Source organism: Lepidochelys kempii, chromosome 3 (genome assembly GCF_965140265.1).
Source record: "Lepidochelys kempii isolate rLepKem1 chromosome 3, rLepKem1.hap2, whole genome shotgun sequence".
In the NCBI taxonomy this organism is placed as follows: Eukaryota; Metazoa; Chordata; order Testudines; family Cheloniidae; genus Lepidochelys; species Lepidochelys kempii.
Window position 1 is genome coordinate 42382627 of NC_133258.1, and position 14070 is coordinate 42396696.

The 14070-nt window shown below is 39.2% G+C and overlaps 1 protein-coding gene across 4 annotated transcripts in view; it reads right to left on the reverse strand.

Annotated features, from left to right (window-relative positions):
• Positions 1-14070, reverse strand: part of CSMD1 (CUB and Sushi multiple domains 1) — a 2000616-nt gene that overhangs the window by 478362 nt on the left and 1508184 nt on the right. For all 4 annotated transcript variants that reach the window (XM_073336216.1, XM_073336215.1, XM_073336217.1 and 1 more), the window contains exon 18: positions 5204-5392. In XM_073336216.1, coding sequence (XP_073192317.1) covers positions 5204-5392 — 189 coding nt within the window. The remainder of the gene's footprint in view (positions 1-5203; positions 5393-14070) is intronic.

The following is a 14070-nucleotide window of genomic DNA, read 5'->3' on the forward strand; positions in this document are numbered from 1 at the left end:
ATAATTCCTTTCCCTCTCTGGTATTTATCCCTCTGATATATTTAAAGAGCACAATCATATCTCCCCTCAACCTTCTTTTAGTTAGGCTAAACAAGCCAAGCTCCTTGAGTCTCCTTTCATAAGACAAGTTTTCCATTCCTCGGATCATCCTAGTAGCCCTTCTCTGTACTTGTTCCAGTTTGAATTCATCCTTCTTAAACATGGGAGACCAGAACTGCACACAGTATTCCAGGTGAGGTCTCACCAGTGCCTTGTATAACGGTAGTAAAACCTCCTTATCCCTACTGGAAATACCTCTCCTGATGTATCCCAAGACCGCATTAGCTTTTTTCATGGCCATATCACATTGGCAGCTCATAGTCATCCTATGATCAACCAATACTCCAAGGTCCTTTTCCTCCTCCGTTACTTCTAATTGATGCGTCCCTAGCTTATAACTAAAATTCTTGTTATTCATCCCTAAATGCATGACCTTACACTTCTCACTATTAAATTTCATTCTATTACTATTACTCCAGTTTACAAGGTCATCCAGATCCTCCTGTAAGATATCCCGGTCCTTCTCTAAATTGGCAATACCTCCCAGCTTTGTATTATCCGAAAACTTTATTAGCACACTCCCACTTTTTGTGCCAAGGTCAGTAATAAAAAGATTAAATAAGATTGGTCCCAAAACCGATCCTTGAGGAACTTCACTGGTAACCTCCCTCCAGCCTGACAGTTCACCTTTCAGTAGGACCCGTTGTAGTCTCCCCTTTAACCAATTCCTTATCCACCTTTCAATTTTCCTATTGATCCCCATCTTTTCCAATTTAACTAATAATTCCCCATGTGGCACGGTAACAAATGCCTTACTAAAATCTAGGTAAATTAGATCCACTGCGTTTCCTTTGTCTAAAAAATTTGTTACTTTCTCAAAGAAGGAGATCAGGTTGGTTTGGCACAATCTACCTTTTGTAAAACCATGTTGTATTTTGTCCCATTTACCATTGACTTCGATGTCCTTAACTACCTTCTCCTTCAAATTTTTTTCCAAGACCTTGCATACTACGATGTCAAACTAACAGGCCTATAATTACCCGGATCACATTTTTTCCCTTTCTTAAAAATAGGAACTATTCCAGAGTTGGAGTGACAGACTGCCTTCATGGGAGTGATGTCAATAACCCCTAAACACATTTACTGCATTCTTTCCTAGCTGAAAGATAACCATAGGCCCTTAAAAAAAAATCCCAGGACTTGTTTTCTGCCCAAATAAAATTGAGTTGTAGAAGGGAGTTCAAGAGTCTAAGAGTCCCAGGACCCTAGAAGGGCGTGTGAGTGGGATGGAATGAAAAACAAGAGAAGTGATGTGGAGCTCATTTACCTTAGCTTTTCTTCTGCCCTGCTTCAGAAGGTCTCTACAATTCCCTAGCATATAGTGTGGATGCTGGATCTTGAACATAAGGCCAAACTTTCACCGAAAAAAATTAACTCTGCATATTGCAATCTTATGGGATTTGCATGCCCCGCAAGGACATGATGACAATTTTAGTGTAAATACTGAGTGTATATTATAATTGACCTAAATAGTATTTAATTTATTTTTAGTCAATTAAAAAACCCTGGCTGATTGTCAAAGCTAGTGACCACAAAAAACTCTTACTAAAGTAATTTGCTCTTTATGAGTAATGTGGCCATCCCACAAAATAAATAAATAAATAAATAAATAAATTAAAAACTACACACAAATGAGGAAGTTAGTTAAACAGAAATTAAAAGATACAGTACCCAAAGTGAAATCCCTGCAAGGTGCATGGAAACTTTTTAAAGACACCATAACAGAGGCTCAACTTAACTGTATACCCCAAATTAAAAAAAACATAGTAATTGAACCAAAAAAGTGCCACCATGGCTAAGGAGCAAAGTAAAAGAAGAAGTGAGAGGCAAAAAGGCATCCTTTAAAAAGTGGAAGTTAAATGCTAATGAAGAAAATAAAAAGAAACAAACTCTGGCCAGTGAAGTGTAAAAACATAATTAGGATTTTTTTTTTAAGTACATCAGAAGCAGGAAGCCTGCTAAACAACCAGTGGGGCCACTGGACGATCAAGATGCTAAAGGGGGTATCGAACAGCTTCCGTATGAAGAGAGATTAATAAGATTGGGACTTTTTAGCTTGTAAAAGAGAAAACTAAGGGGGGATATGATAGAGGTCTATAAAATCATGACAGGTATGGAGAAAATAAATAAGGAAGTGTTATTTACTCCTTTTCAAAACGCAAGAACTAAGGGGTCACCAAATGAAATTAATAGGCAGCAGGTTTAAAACGAACAAAAGGAAGTATTTCTTCAAACATTGCACAGCGCCAGAGGATGTTGTGAAGGCCAAGACTATAAGTTCACACCAGAGTATAATGTTTGAAAATTGTTTAAAAAAATACAGCTCTATCTGATCCATTTTCAACTGGATTTCACCATATGAAGTAGATGGAGTTCAACTGTGTTAGAAGAGTGTTTGTAAATATGCTAGAGGTCTGAAAATCAATTTTATTACAGTCTTTGAACATGATTTTATGTTGTCCATGGTAGCTTGGCAAACTACGCTAAAATATGGTTCAGCAGGAACTATGTTGAACTGTGATTTCACTAGAGCTCAGCGAATAAGTCAGTTAATAATTGCTTCAATACCTTTTGCCTCTCTTTTCATTCACAAACTGTTCATGAGCTGTTTAAAATTATTCAAGGAATAATTTCTGCAAATAATAATTAGTCTGTAGATTGCTCATGAGCAGCTTCAGTACTGACCATATTCAGTGTTCTAAAATCAAAATGTGAGCTGTGTTGACTAGTTTTCTTTGGAAATCTTTGCAGGTTTTCCTTCCCAGATAGGATGAATCAGGTTGCTTGAGTACATACATACATGTTTAGCTTAACAATTTGAATATTACTGTATACAGTTCACTTAAAATTTGCTGTTTCTCCCAATAATTGATAACTAGAACATCTGGGGGGAGAGGGGAAAGAACACAAAAGAGGTGCAAATGCAGGAAAAGCAAATTCCCTTTTTTTACTCAAATATATGTTGACAGAATACTGTAATATTCACTGGCCTCCAGTCTGAATACTTTGTTTCCAGTTTTCAAACAGAGCTCCAGTGTAGAGTAGCTACACACATCCATAATACTGTGTTGTCACCACACCTCAATCTTTCCAAGATGGAGCATCTTGATGAAGAGACATTTTTCCCCTCCACATTCATACCTTCTACCATTGATTTTACAAGTTTGGCAGCTGTGTACCATGCAATATATATTTAGAGTAGGATAAGACCCTCAGTGAGAATGCTTTTGGTTGCACTTCACACAGTATCAAAAGCTGAACCTAAATTAGATATTTCAGTACACATATTGCATTAACCCATAAGGCAGTGAAAAGCTGAACCATTAATGAGCTCTTTCATTTTTAGATCAAGCGTATACCAAGTTTACATAGTTAATATGTTTTTCCCTCCCAGTTATGTTTTACAATGCAAGTTTTTATTCTTAGTGTTATCTAGGTATTTAATATATGCCCATGATCATAGTATCTGAGAGCCTGCACATAGTTATAGGTTTGTAATTTAAATTTGGACTCAACCATTTCAGCTCGGACATAAATCAAGTAAAATAAACATAATATAATATAATGTGGGAGTGCACACATTCTTGCTTCTGTTGGCTGAGATCATTGCACACTCCAGGGGCTCTTTGCATCCCTCCACCATCCTCCATGGCTTCTGGTGTGCCATTCTCCCATCCCCCACTATTTCAGGGACCCCCAGCAAATTCCTCTTCTGCTTCCCCCACATGCCAGGGCCTCTGTGTGTCCCCCATTCTTCCCTCCCCCTATGCCAGGATCCTTCCCATTTCCCCTCCACCAGAGATTGTGTGCCCTTCATTGCTTCCTTCCCCTGCCCCAGCCCGTCCACCAGGGTTCCCCATTCTCCCCCACCAGGGGCTCTTTGTGCCTCTCATTATCCCCATCCTCACATTCCAGGGGCTCTGTGTAACCCCCATTTTCACCTCCCCCAATATCAGGGTCTCCCATTGTGCCCTCCACGCTAGGGGCTCTGCGTGCCCCCTCATTTCCCCCTCTCGCCATCATTATTATTCTTTTTTCTTTCATTCATTCAGGCTATCAACACTTTAAACTGTTTTCAGAGTAACAGCTGTGTTAGTCTGTATTCACAAAAAGAAAAGGAGTACTTGTGGCACCTTAGAGACTAACCAATTTATTTGAGTATAAGCTTTCGTGAGCTACAGCTCACTTCATCGGATGCATATGCATCCGATGAAGTGAGCTGTAGCTCACGAAAGCTTATGATAACCAAATTAATTGGTTAGTCTCTAAGGTGCCACAAGTACTCCTTCACTTTAAACTGTGTTGAGACAATGCACTGAGTTAAGATGGGAGTGTTCCTATGCTACCATCAATCAATTATTTGATCTATACACATTTCAGTCCTGATTGAAGGTAAAGGGTCTGCTAAACAGATGCCAGGGGCTTAATGTAAACCCAACTTTTACCCTTCTGGTTTTCTGATTTTCACCCCTATTCATATGGTTCTGCCCCCTGATGAATAATACATTTCCTGAAATTTTAGAATTGATCAGATATGGCAGTTATAATTTATCAAGTTATAGACAGAGAAATGCCATCGAGTTGAGTATAGAGTCTCACAAACTTATTTTGTATTTTGTGACTTTACAGCAAGGAAGTGGTGCATGTGTTAATTAGAGTCGAGAACTCGGAGTCAGGACTCTGGGCTGAAATCCTGGCACCACTGAAGTCAATGGCAAAACTCTCGTGGATTTCCATGGCACCGGTATTTCACCCCTGCTTTCTATTCCCAGAACTTTTGTGTCACAAAACCTGTCTGCATTTCAGAGCGCACACACATCTGTAAAATGAAGATTATTCTTACCTAACTCTCAGGGATGTGATTCATTAATTGATTACAATTTGCAAATTAAATTATTTGTAAATAACATTAAGTTCCTTACCTGAAAGGCAATCTAGAAATATAAAGTATTGCTTCAATTATGAATAGAAACACTTTAAAAGGATTTGGACTCTGGTGTGATGGAAGGGAGGGTAGCAGTAGTAATGACATGGTTAGTTATTAATCAGAAGAGAGTCACTTGCTTGGATTTTTACATTGTCATTTTAAGCATAGGGCACCTACCATCACAGCTGGGTAATGCATGATTCCACTGATGGTTTCTTTCACATATGAGTGGTTCCTCATCACTCAGTGTATATCCTGGATCACAGCTAAAAGTTACTACAGATCGGACACTGAAGTTATTACCATGGCGATGGCCATTCACTGGAATCCCTGGGTCAAGGCAGGAATCTGATTCCAGTGTAACACCTGAAATATACAAATGTAATGAAATTACTGTAAATAAAAAACAGAAAGAGAAGGGTAACAGAGGACGAAGAAACATCCTGTATTCCAAATAAAATATTCGGAAATTATTTCTAGTCTGTGATGTGGCACCTGAATCTCTTGTAGATGCTGTCAAGCTCTCAAACCAAAGACAGTGTTTCTGAGACTTAAAACATAAAAAAGGACCAAGGCTAACTGGAGTATCAAATGATTAAAGCTTTAAAATGTATTTTTATTTCATACTGACAAAAAGAAAAGCCAGAGCCAAAGGAAGCTAAAAGTCTGAATGAGCACAGCAAAACAGGTCTAACGAGAAGGTCAGAATAACATTTCATTCCCTCCCCCTTTTTTTCTTATCTCTCAATGTTTATTTCCTTTACTCTACTATTTCACTAGCCCCACTCCTCCTCCACCCCCACTCTGATTCCACCAAAACATTTACATTGTTTTCTTGTAGATCTAGTAGCTCCAAATTCCTGCCCAACTTAGGCCTAATCCACAGCCTATTAGGCTCAATAGGAGTCTTTCTACTGAATTCAGTGGGCTTTAAAATCAGCTATTGCTAATAAAAGAAAATTAATAACAATCACAGTAACATTAAGGTTGCAAATTCAAGCACTCAAAAGTTAGAAAATGCCAAAATTAAGGTTCCCTGCTGAAAAAATAGAATGTGATCATATAATTAAAGTCTGTATCATAATGCATCCAGACAAAAGGGGGCCAAATTAAGGTTGCACAGGTTGTAGCATTCCTTATCTTTTCAGTGTTTGCCTTTTCAACCCGAATAATGTTCTTCTTACATAGTTTTTATTTTCTGTGTCTAATTTCAAAGGTCTTCTGAAAAGCAAACTGAAAGAACCAAAAATTCCATCATATTGTAGCATCGTATGCACACCCACAGAGTTCATCAACAGGGTTAGACCTCTGCCACTTGAGCTAATGGAGTAAACAAAAGCAGTAGTAAGTTGCTATCCTTTATGTGGACCAGTGCTGGAGGAAGATGAGATCTATTTTAGCAGTGGGTTTCACAGATTTGCTGACAGCAAAGAAATGGTGAGACTCAGGAATCTTGAGTAACCATTAAGACTCTGGAGCAGAGTGTGCTTTAGTGGGCATAAATTCCTCTGCCCATTTCTGCAAAGTTTGGTCTGTTGTGCCCCATCCCCTCCAACCTGTTCTTGTCCAAGTTTTGTCTCTTCCCCACCCCTACCTCCTTCTCCCAGTCCAGTCTCCTTGCCCAACCAGGGTCACCTCCTGGATCCTCATCCAACTTGTCTCTTCCCACTGTCCTACTAGTGGCTCACAATCATAGTGTCCCCTCCATGGGCACCTCATCCAATTTCAGTTTCCCACCCTATTTCTGGTTCCTTGCCGCAATGCCCTCTCCCGGGCTCCTTGTCCCAATCTCTTTGATCAGCCAGCCTGAGTTCTTCCCCACACTCCAATTCCTTGTGAGATCTGTCTTCCCTCTCTCCCACCACCGTTTCCCCTAATCTGGTTCCTAGTCCCCCACGTCCTCCATGTAGTATATAATTAAGTATTTGAAGCACCCTGCATGCTTGTACTTAAGTACTTCAAATTTTATATGCTTAGTACTTGCATCTAGGTTCATTTTAAAGGTACTTAAAGCAAAATAACTTTTTATCTGCTAGTACTTTTTCAAATATATTAAACAATCACATCCCTTCCAACTGCCCAAATTCTGGTTGGCGCCCAGAATGCACTTCTCTTGGCACAGGAGATTCAGGCCCTAAATTCCAACTATGAGGGTTTTTTTTTTCTGTTAGCCCTGATGTTGCATAGCCTAGGGAGCATGGCAGCCCTGTCCTCTTCACTTCTGATTGGTCACTGCAACTGGCAATGAAGAGACTTGCTGCCCAGCCAAGCTGCAAAGGGAAGTCTCTGCCAAGAAGGAACCATCTTCAGGATAAAACAATGAGGAGTCCTTATTACCTTAGAGACTAACAAATTTATTTGGGCATAAGATTTCATGGGTTAGAACCCACTTCATCGGATGCATGGAGTGAAAATACAGGAGCAGGTATAAATGAAAGGATGGGGGGTTGCTTTACCAAGTGTGAGGTCAGTCTAATGAGATAAATCAATTAACAGCAGGATACCAAGGGAGGAAATATAATTTTTGAAGTGGTAAGAGAGTGTCAAGAAGGTGTGAGTAACAGTAGGGAGAAATTAGTATTGGGGAAATTAAGTTTAGGTTTTGTAATGACCCAGCCACTCCCAGTCTCTATTCAGGCCTAATCTGATGGTATCCAGTTTGCAAATTAATTCCAGTTCTGCAGCTTCATGTTGGAGTCTGTTTTTGAAGTTTTTGTTGTTGAAGAATTGCCACTTTTAGGTCTGTTATTGAGTGACCAGAGAGATTGAAGTGTTCTCCTACTGGTTTCTGAATGTTATGATTCCTGATATCAGATTTGTGTCCATATATTCTTCTGCGTAGAGACTGTCTGGTTTGGCCAATGTACATGGCAGAGGGGCATTGATGGCACATGATGGCATATATCACATTGTATGCAATTACTGAAGAAAAATGCCCATTTCATGGAATGATGCTGTCTTACATTTATATACATATGATGTCTATATATATCTATAATATGTACAAAGACATTTATCATTTATACATTTATTTACATTTATATGGTTCTTTTCATTGTTATTTCATGCTTATTTGTGTATATGAATAAAATTTCATTCTTGCTCTTTTTCTTTCTATTCTACTACATGCTTGTATTATTCAGATAGTTATCCATATTTTGACTAGACACTTGCAAGGAATACGAGAGTTGAAAGTACCTGTGTTTATACCAGTACTTTTACTTATAAATATTTATGTACTATTTCCACATACTTGTACTTATAAGTATTTCTGTAATGGTGAACTTGGTACTTAGGTTTAAATCCTTTTATCAGAACTTACAGCAACTTGTCCCAGTCTCCTTGTCCAACCAGTCTCAGTCTCCTCTCTTCCCCGGATCCTTGTCTGACCTCAGTGTTCTTGACCCCACCCAGCCCCATGGCTCCCAGTCCCCTATTTCCCTCATGGGTCCCAGTTCAGTCTCCCCATCCCCCAGTTACCAACCCCAGTCTTCTTGCCCAACAACTTCCAGCCTTCTCTATCCACTGGTTCCTAGTCTACTTGCCCATCACATCCCTGCCTCTTACAAACAGCTGAATCAGTTTGGCTGAAATTTTCCAAAAAAGAGTTGTAGGCTGACACACAGCATTTAAAATTTCAGCCCAAATTGTTGAAGTTTCGTGAAGTCATGAACAACTGCAAATGGTCTTATAATGGCAAGTGTTTGGGCAACTTTAATAATAAGCAGTGTTATCAATCCCATTTGAAATACTATAAGAATAAACTATATCTTATTAGACACTGGTATCAGAGCAATGCACTGTGGATTCAAGTTCTGAAAAGAGTAGTTTAACTCTCTCTATATATTTAACATTTGACTGTGAACATATTAGAAACCCCATTCATTATATATATAATTCTAACAACCAAAAAACACATTTCCACCTGAACTCAAATGGTTTTGTAGTTTTAGCAAGCTAAGTTACTGCTGGATATTATACTCTTGGGTGAAATCCTGGCAAACTCCCATTGCCTTCTTTGAGCTCTCAATTTCACCCATAATCTCAAATTACAGCAAATACTGTAGTGGTAACAATATTAAACAAACACCTATTGCATTAAATCATATTTGAGTTGGATTTTGGGGAGGAAAAGAAAGTCAACACATATGAGGTAAACATTGACTAAGATCTACCCAGTCCAGTGTGAAATAAAATGGAATGGAATACTTACAGGCTCGTGGTACAACATGAGTGCATTAGAAACGGATGTGTCATTAAGAACACACTTGATCCTTTATGTTGATGGAATAAGGCTGCTATCTGAATTCAACTAGGCTTCCTTTTGTGTTACAAAAGGGCCACTGGACTTGTCTTCACTCGTAAAAACTGTTTTTACAACAAGATAACTAATTTGAAATAACTATTTTGCTGTAAAATCCTAATGGAGACAAAGAAGAGGTTATTTAATCTCAGTGTACTACCTTGAGATAAAAACAGGAGGAAGTGTGTGGGGGAGGGGGTGGGGGGAAATGTCCAGGGTTTATCTCCACTAGCCACACTGAGATAAAATTACTCTGTGTCTTGTCTCCACTAGGATTTTATAATGAGATGGCTAACTTAAGTGAATTGTGCTTTCTTTCTAAAAGACTATCTTTGGTGAAGGACAAAAAGCAAAAGCAGGAAGAGGAATGGACAAAGATATAGATGTATCCGAAGAGGTGCAAGAAGAGAAATAGCAAGCTATTCATAAGTATTTTTAAAACGATCCATTTAAACTCTGAATATGGGGATCTTGATTATCCATAAAATAATTCCCTCTCTTGTGTAGGTTTTTAAAAGCACAATATCTTTTTAGCTTCCCAGATATTAACATTTGTAACTTAGTTTCCATTTCGCAAAAAATGCTGATGTCTGTTGAAACACCAATATCTCCCCTAAAACATATGGGATTTTAGTTAATGCTTAGTATTACAGCAAAACACAGACAGTGACCTTTAAAATGATACCATACCAAAGACTGAGTTCTAAAGAGCTGTGTTGACACTGGCATTTAGACATATTTCTCAAATTTTTTGTTGTGTTGGCTGCAGAGATTCTTCATCATTGATTCAATTAAACATTCTTTAATTACTTGGAACTAAAATTAATTATTTTAGTAACGGGTTTAATTATTTGAGCTTTAAAGTGAAAACAGGAATTTGTTGTTATAATATGAAGGCAGCATGCAAAGGCACTTTAATATTACACACTGAACTTATTAAACCAGTGTGAGTGTGTGTATTAGAGTGAACTTTGTTTGTTTGCTATCTGTTTTTAGTGAATTTAATACTCCAGAAATGTCATGGGATGACAGTCTTGGAGACTGAAGTCCATTATTTTTCCTAAAAATAGTCACAGCACAAAGAAAATCTTCCTAATAATGCCCTTCCCATGTGACCTTGATCTATTTACCTTATATTAGAGTAAACTTGTTCTTTACAATATCTGGTATTAAATCACAAGAGCAGAATTAGGTAAATAATAAAAGAAACAAGCACACACAAAAATGGAAAACCTCTTGAAGAAACTCTACAAATTTGTAACTCTCTAAGTCTTTGAGGGAAGATCTGCAGATCTGAAATTTTTCACTGATGTCTATTTACACTGGGCATAAAAAACAATTTATTATATAAGTAATAAAAGCTAGGGGAATCCTAACATGGACTTACCTTACATTATTTTCCATATTAGCTCTATCAGAAATATTTTGTTTACATTCAATCTCTTAATCATTTAATTGTTACTATTGTGAAATTACATGCTGACAAACTCCAATTATCGAAATATCTGGGGCAGTATCCAAAATATTTAGGTTTCAGAGTAACAGCCGTGTTAGTCTGTATTCGCAAAAAGAAAAGGAGTACTTGTGGCACCTTATAGACTAACCAATTTATTTGAGCATAAGCTTTCGTGAGCTATAGCTCATTTCATCGGATGCATCTGATGAAGTGAGCTGTAGCTCACGAAAGCTTATGCTCAAATGAATTGGTTAGTCTCTAAGGTGCCACAAGTACTCCTTTTCTTTTTGCAAAATATTTAGATAACTGATTTTTTGATGAATACAATTAGTTGTGATATATATTTTGGATTCACAGGACAAACTGTATCCAATTTTCAGATAATCCTACATGTTTAATAATAGGGAACTGGATACTCAGGGTTTAACTATAATAAGGATATGATAATACAGCAGAACCTTCATTGCATCCGATGAAGTGAGCTGTAGCTCACGAAAGCTTATGCTCAAATAAATTTGTTAGTCTCTAAGGTGCCACAAGTACTCCTTTTCTTTTTGTGAATATAGACTAACACAGCTGCTACTCTGAAACCAGAACCTCAGAGTTACTGACACATCGGAAATGAAGGCTGTATGTAACTCTGAACAAGATGTTACAAACTTCAGCCATGAGGGGGTTGGGGCTGCAGCCGCAGCAGATGGGAGTCAGCTTCTGATCCTTGGAGCAGTGGGGCTCTGGAATGGGGGCTCGGGGCTTCAGTCCCACAGCTCCGCTCCTGGTTTCAGCCTCACTGGATATGTGTGTGTGTTGGGGGGCACCAAGACTCAGGGCTTCGCCCCACAGCTCCGTTCCCAGCTGGGGCCGCTCAGGACTCCCCATGGCTCCGCTCCAGGTTTCAGTTGCAGGGAGCGCTGTGGCTCAGGGGTTTAGCTATGTCGGGAGTACTGTGGCTGAAACCAGCGCTCCCCCCTGTAGCTACAGCCCTGAGTCTCTGCGGGGCTGAAGCCAGGAACTGAGCCGCGGGCTGAAGCCCCAAGCCCCAGCGCTCCCCCGGGTCTAAAGACCTGAGCCCCAGTGCTCCTGAGGGTCAGAAGCCCCAAGCCTCTGCCCAGAGCCCTGACCCCTTCTCCTCCGCCCCCATGGCTACAGCCCGAACCCCTCCCTCCCCTCTTAGCTGAAGCCCTGAGCCCCGAGGCAGTACAGTATTTGCCAGGGTTTTTTTTGGGGGGGTTGATTTATTTTGTCTCCCTGCTCCCTGATTGATTAGTTCTGGGTCCACATGGTGTCCAGTTGACTGGTAAGTCCGTAACTCTGGTGTTTGTATCTTTGAGGTTATACTGTTGTGTGATCATGTCATGTTAATAACAACCACTTTCACGTCATATGGGAATTTAGAGGAACCAACAATCAATGAATCTTTACATTCTGGGCCAGATTAAGTCAATCTGCGGCCCTAGGCACACTACAACCCTCCCTGATTCTGCCCCAATGGCCCCACCTACCCACCTTGGAGTGGTGGTGGTGGGGAGCTGCTCTCTCCCCCCAGAAAGGCAGTGACTGTATCATGGTACCTCCCCCCGTCCCCCTTCCCCAGCCCTGCAATGGCTCCAAGACTGGGAAAGTATGAAGGTGGAATTTATGCTACTTTACTTGCCTCCCCAGATTTGTGCTGTGTACTCCACCACCATAGCTGAAAATCTGGCCCTGTATCTGGATTGTCCACAAGAATTATCTCTTCTATAAATTAAAAGGAAATAAGGAGCTTTTTAGTTCTAAGTTACCATTTCTGAAACTGACCGTAGGGTATCTGAAGGATGTTAATGATGTTTGTCACCCTCGTCAAATTTGTAATTTTTGTAAATGCTGTTCATTTGCTATCATGAATAAAAAGATGTCCTCATAGTTTTTATTCCCAAGAATATTTCATTTGATTTAAGGGAAGTCATAATGCTAATTATGCTAGATTTTTAAGGGGACCTACTGAAGATTTTCTGCAAAGATTAGCCACAGTCATGTAGTCTGATGGTCAGAAAGGGAGTATCCTTATTTGAGCTATATTTTGTCCTAATTAGAATGTGAGTGCTACAAACACTTTCATTTCCTACTCAGTCATGGAAATATTGTTTTCCTTAAAGAAATTTCTGATGGATCAGCCAGAACATTTGCTACATGTGATAATATGAAATGTATTATTATTAATTATTGTTTGTATGCATAATCAAAATATGACTTCTATGTCCCATGTTTCAAATCATAGAATCATAGAATCATAGAATATCAGGGTTGGAAGGGACCCCAGAAGGTCATCTAGTCCAACCCCCTGCTCAAAGCAGGACCAATTCCCAGTTAAATCATCCCAGCCAGGGCTTTGTCAAGCCTGACCTTAAAAACCTCTAAGGAAGGAGATTCTACCACCTCCCTAGGTAACGCATTCCAGTGTTTCACCACCCTCTTAGTGAAAAAGTTTTTCCTAATATCCAATCTAAACCTCCCCCACTGCAACTTGAGACCATTACTCCTCGTTCTGTCATCTGCTACCATTGAGAACAGTTTAGAGCCATCCTCTTTGGAACCCCCTTTCAGGTAGTTGAAAGCAGCTATCAAATCCCCCCTCATTCTTCTCTTCCGCAGGCTAAACAATCCCAGCTCCCTCAGCCTCTCCTCATAACTCATGTGTTCCAGACCCCTAATCATTTTTGTTGCCCTTCGCTGGACTCTCTCCAATTTATCCACATCCTTCTTGAAGTGTGGGGCCCAAAACTGGACACAGTACTCCAGATGAGGCCTCACCAATGTCGAATAGTATATTTTAACACACCAGGGAATGTATAGGAGTGTATGTTTCTGAAAAAAACAACATAACTGAGCAGGAGGAAATCTCTCTGCAAATTTCTACTCTAAGGCAATCAGGATGATGAATACAAACCATTAATTTTCCATAAGACGTATTAATAAATGACAACAAAAGACAGATTGCAGATATTAAAGATATGGAGCTAATGAATTATCGACAGATCTGAAGTAGTTTTTGATATATTCAGTCTTAAAGACTCAGAATTTTATTTAAGGCTTTGTTCTGTTTATATTATACTTAAATTAATGTTATGGTGGCATCAGTAGAAATTTACTAAAGGTCGCATTTAAATTTTCACTTAAGCAGTATTAAGATCCCTAAATTTCACAGTTTAATGATTGAGTTCTTTCTTCACATTTACTACAAATTTTGTTTCGAAAACAACTGAATTTTCCATGACATTTCTGGATAAAATACTTATTAACGTTTCC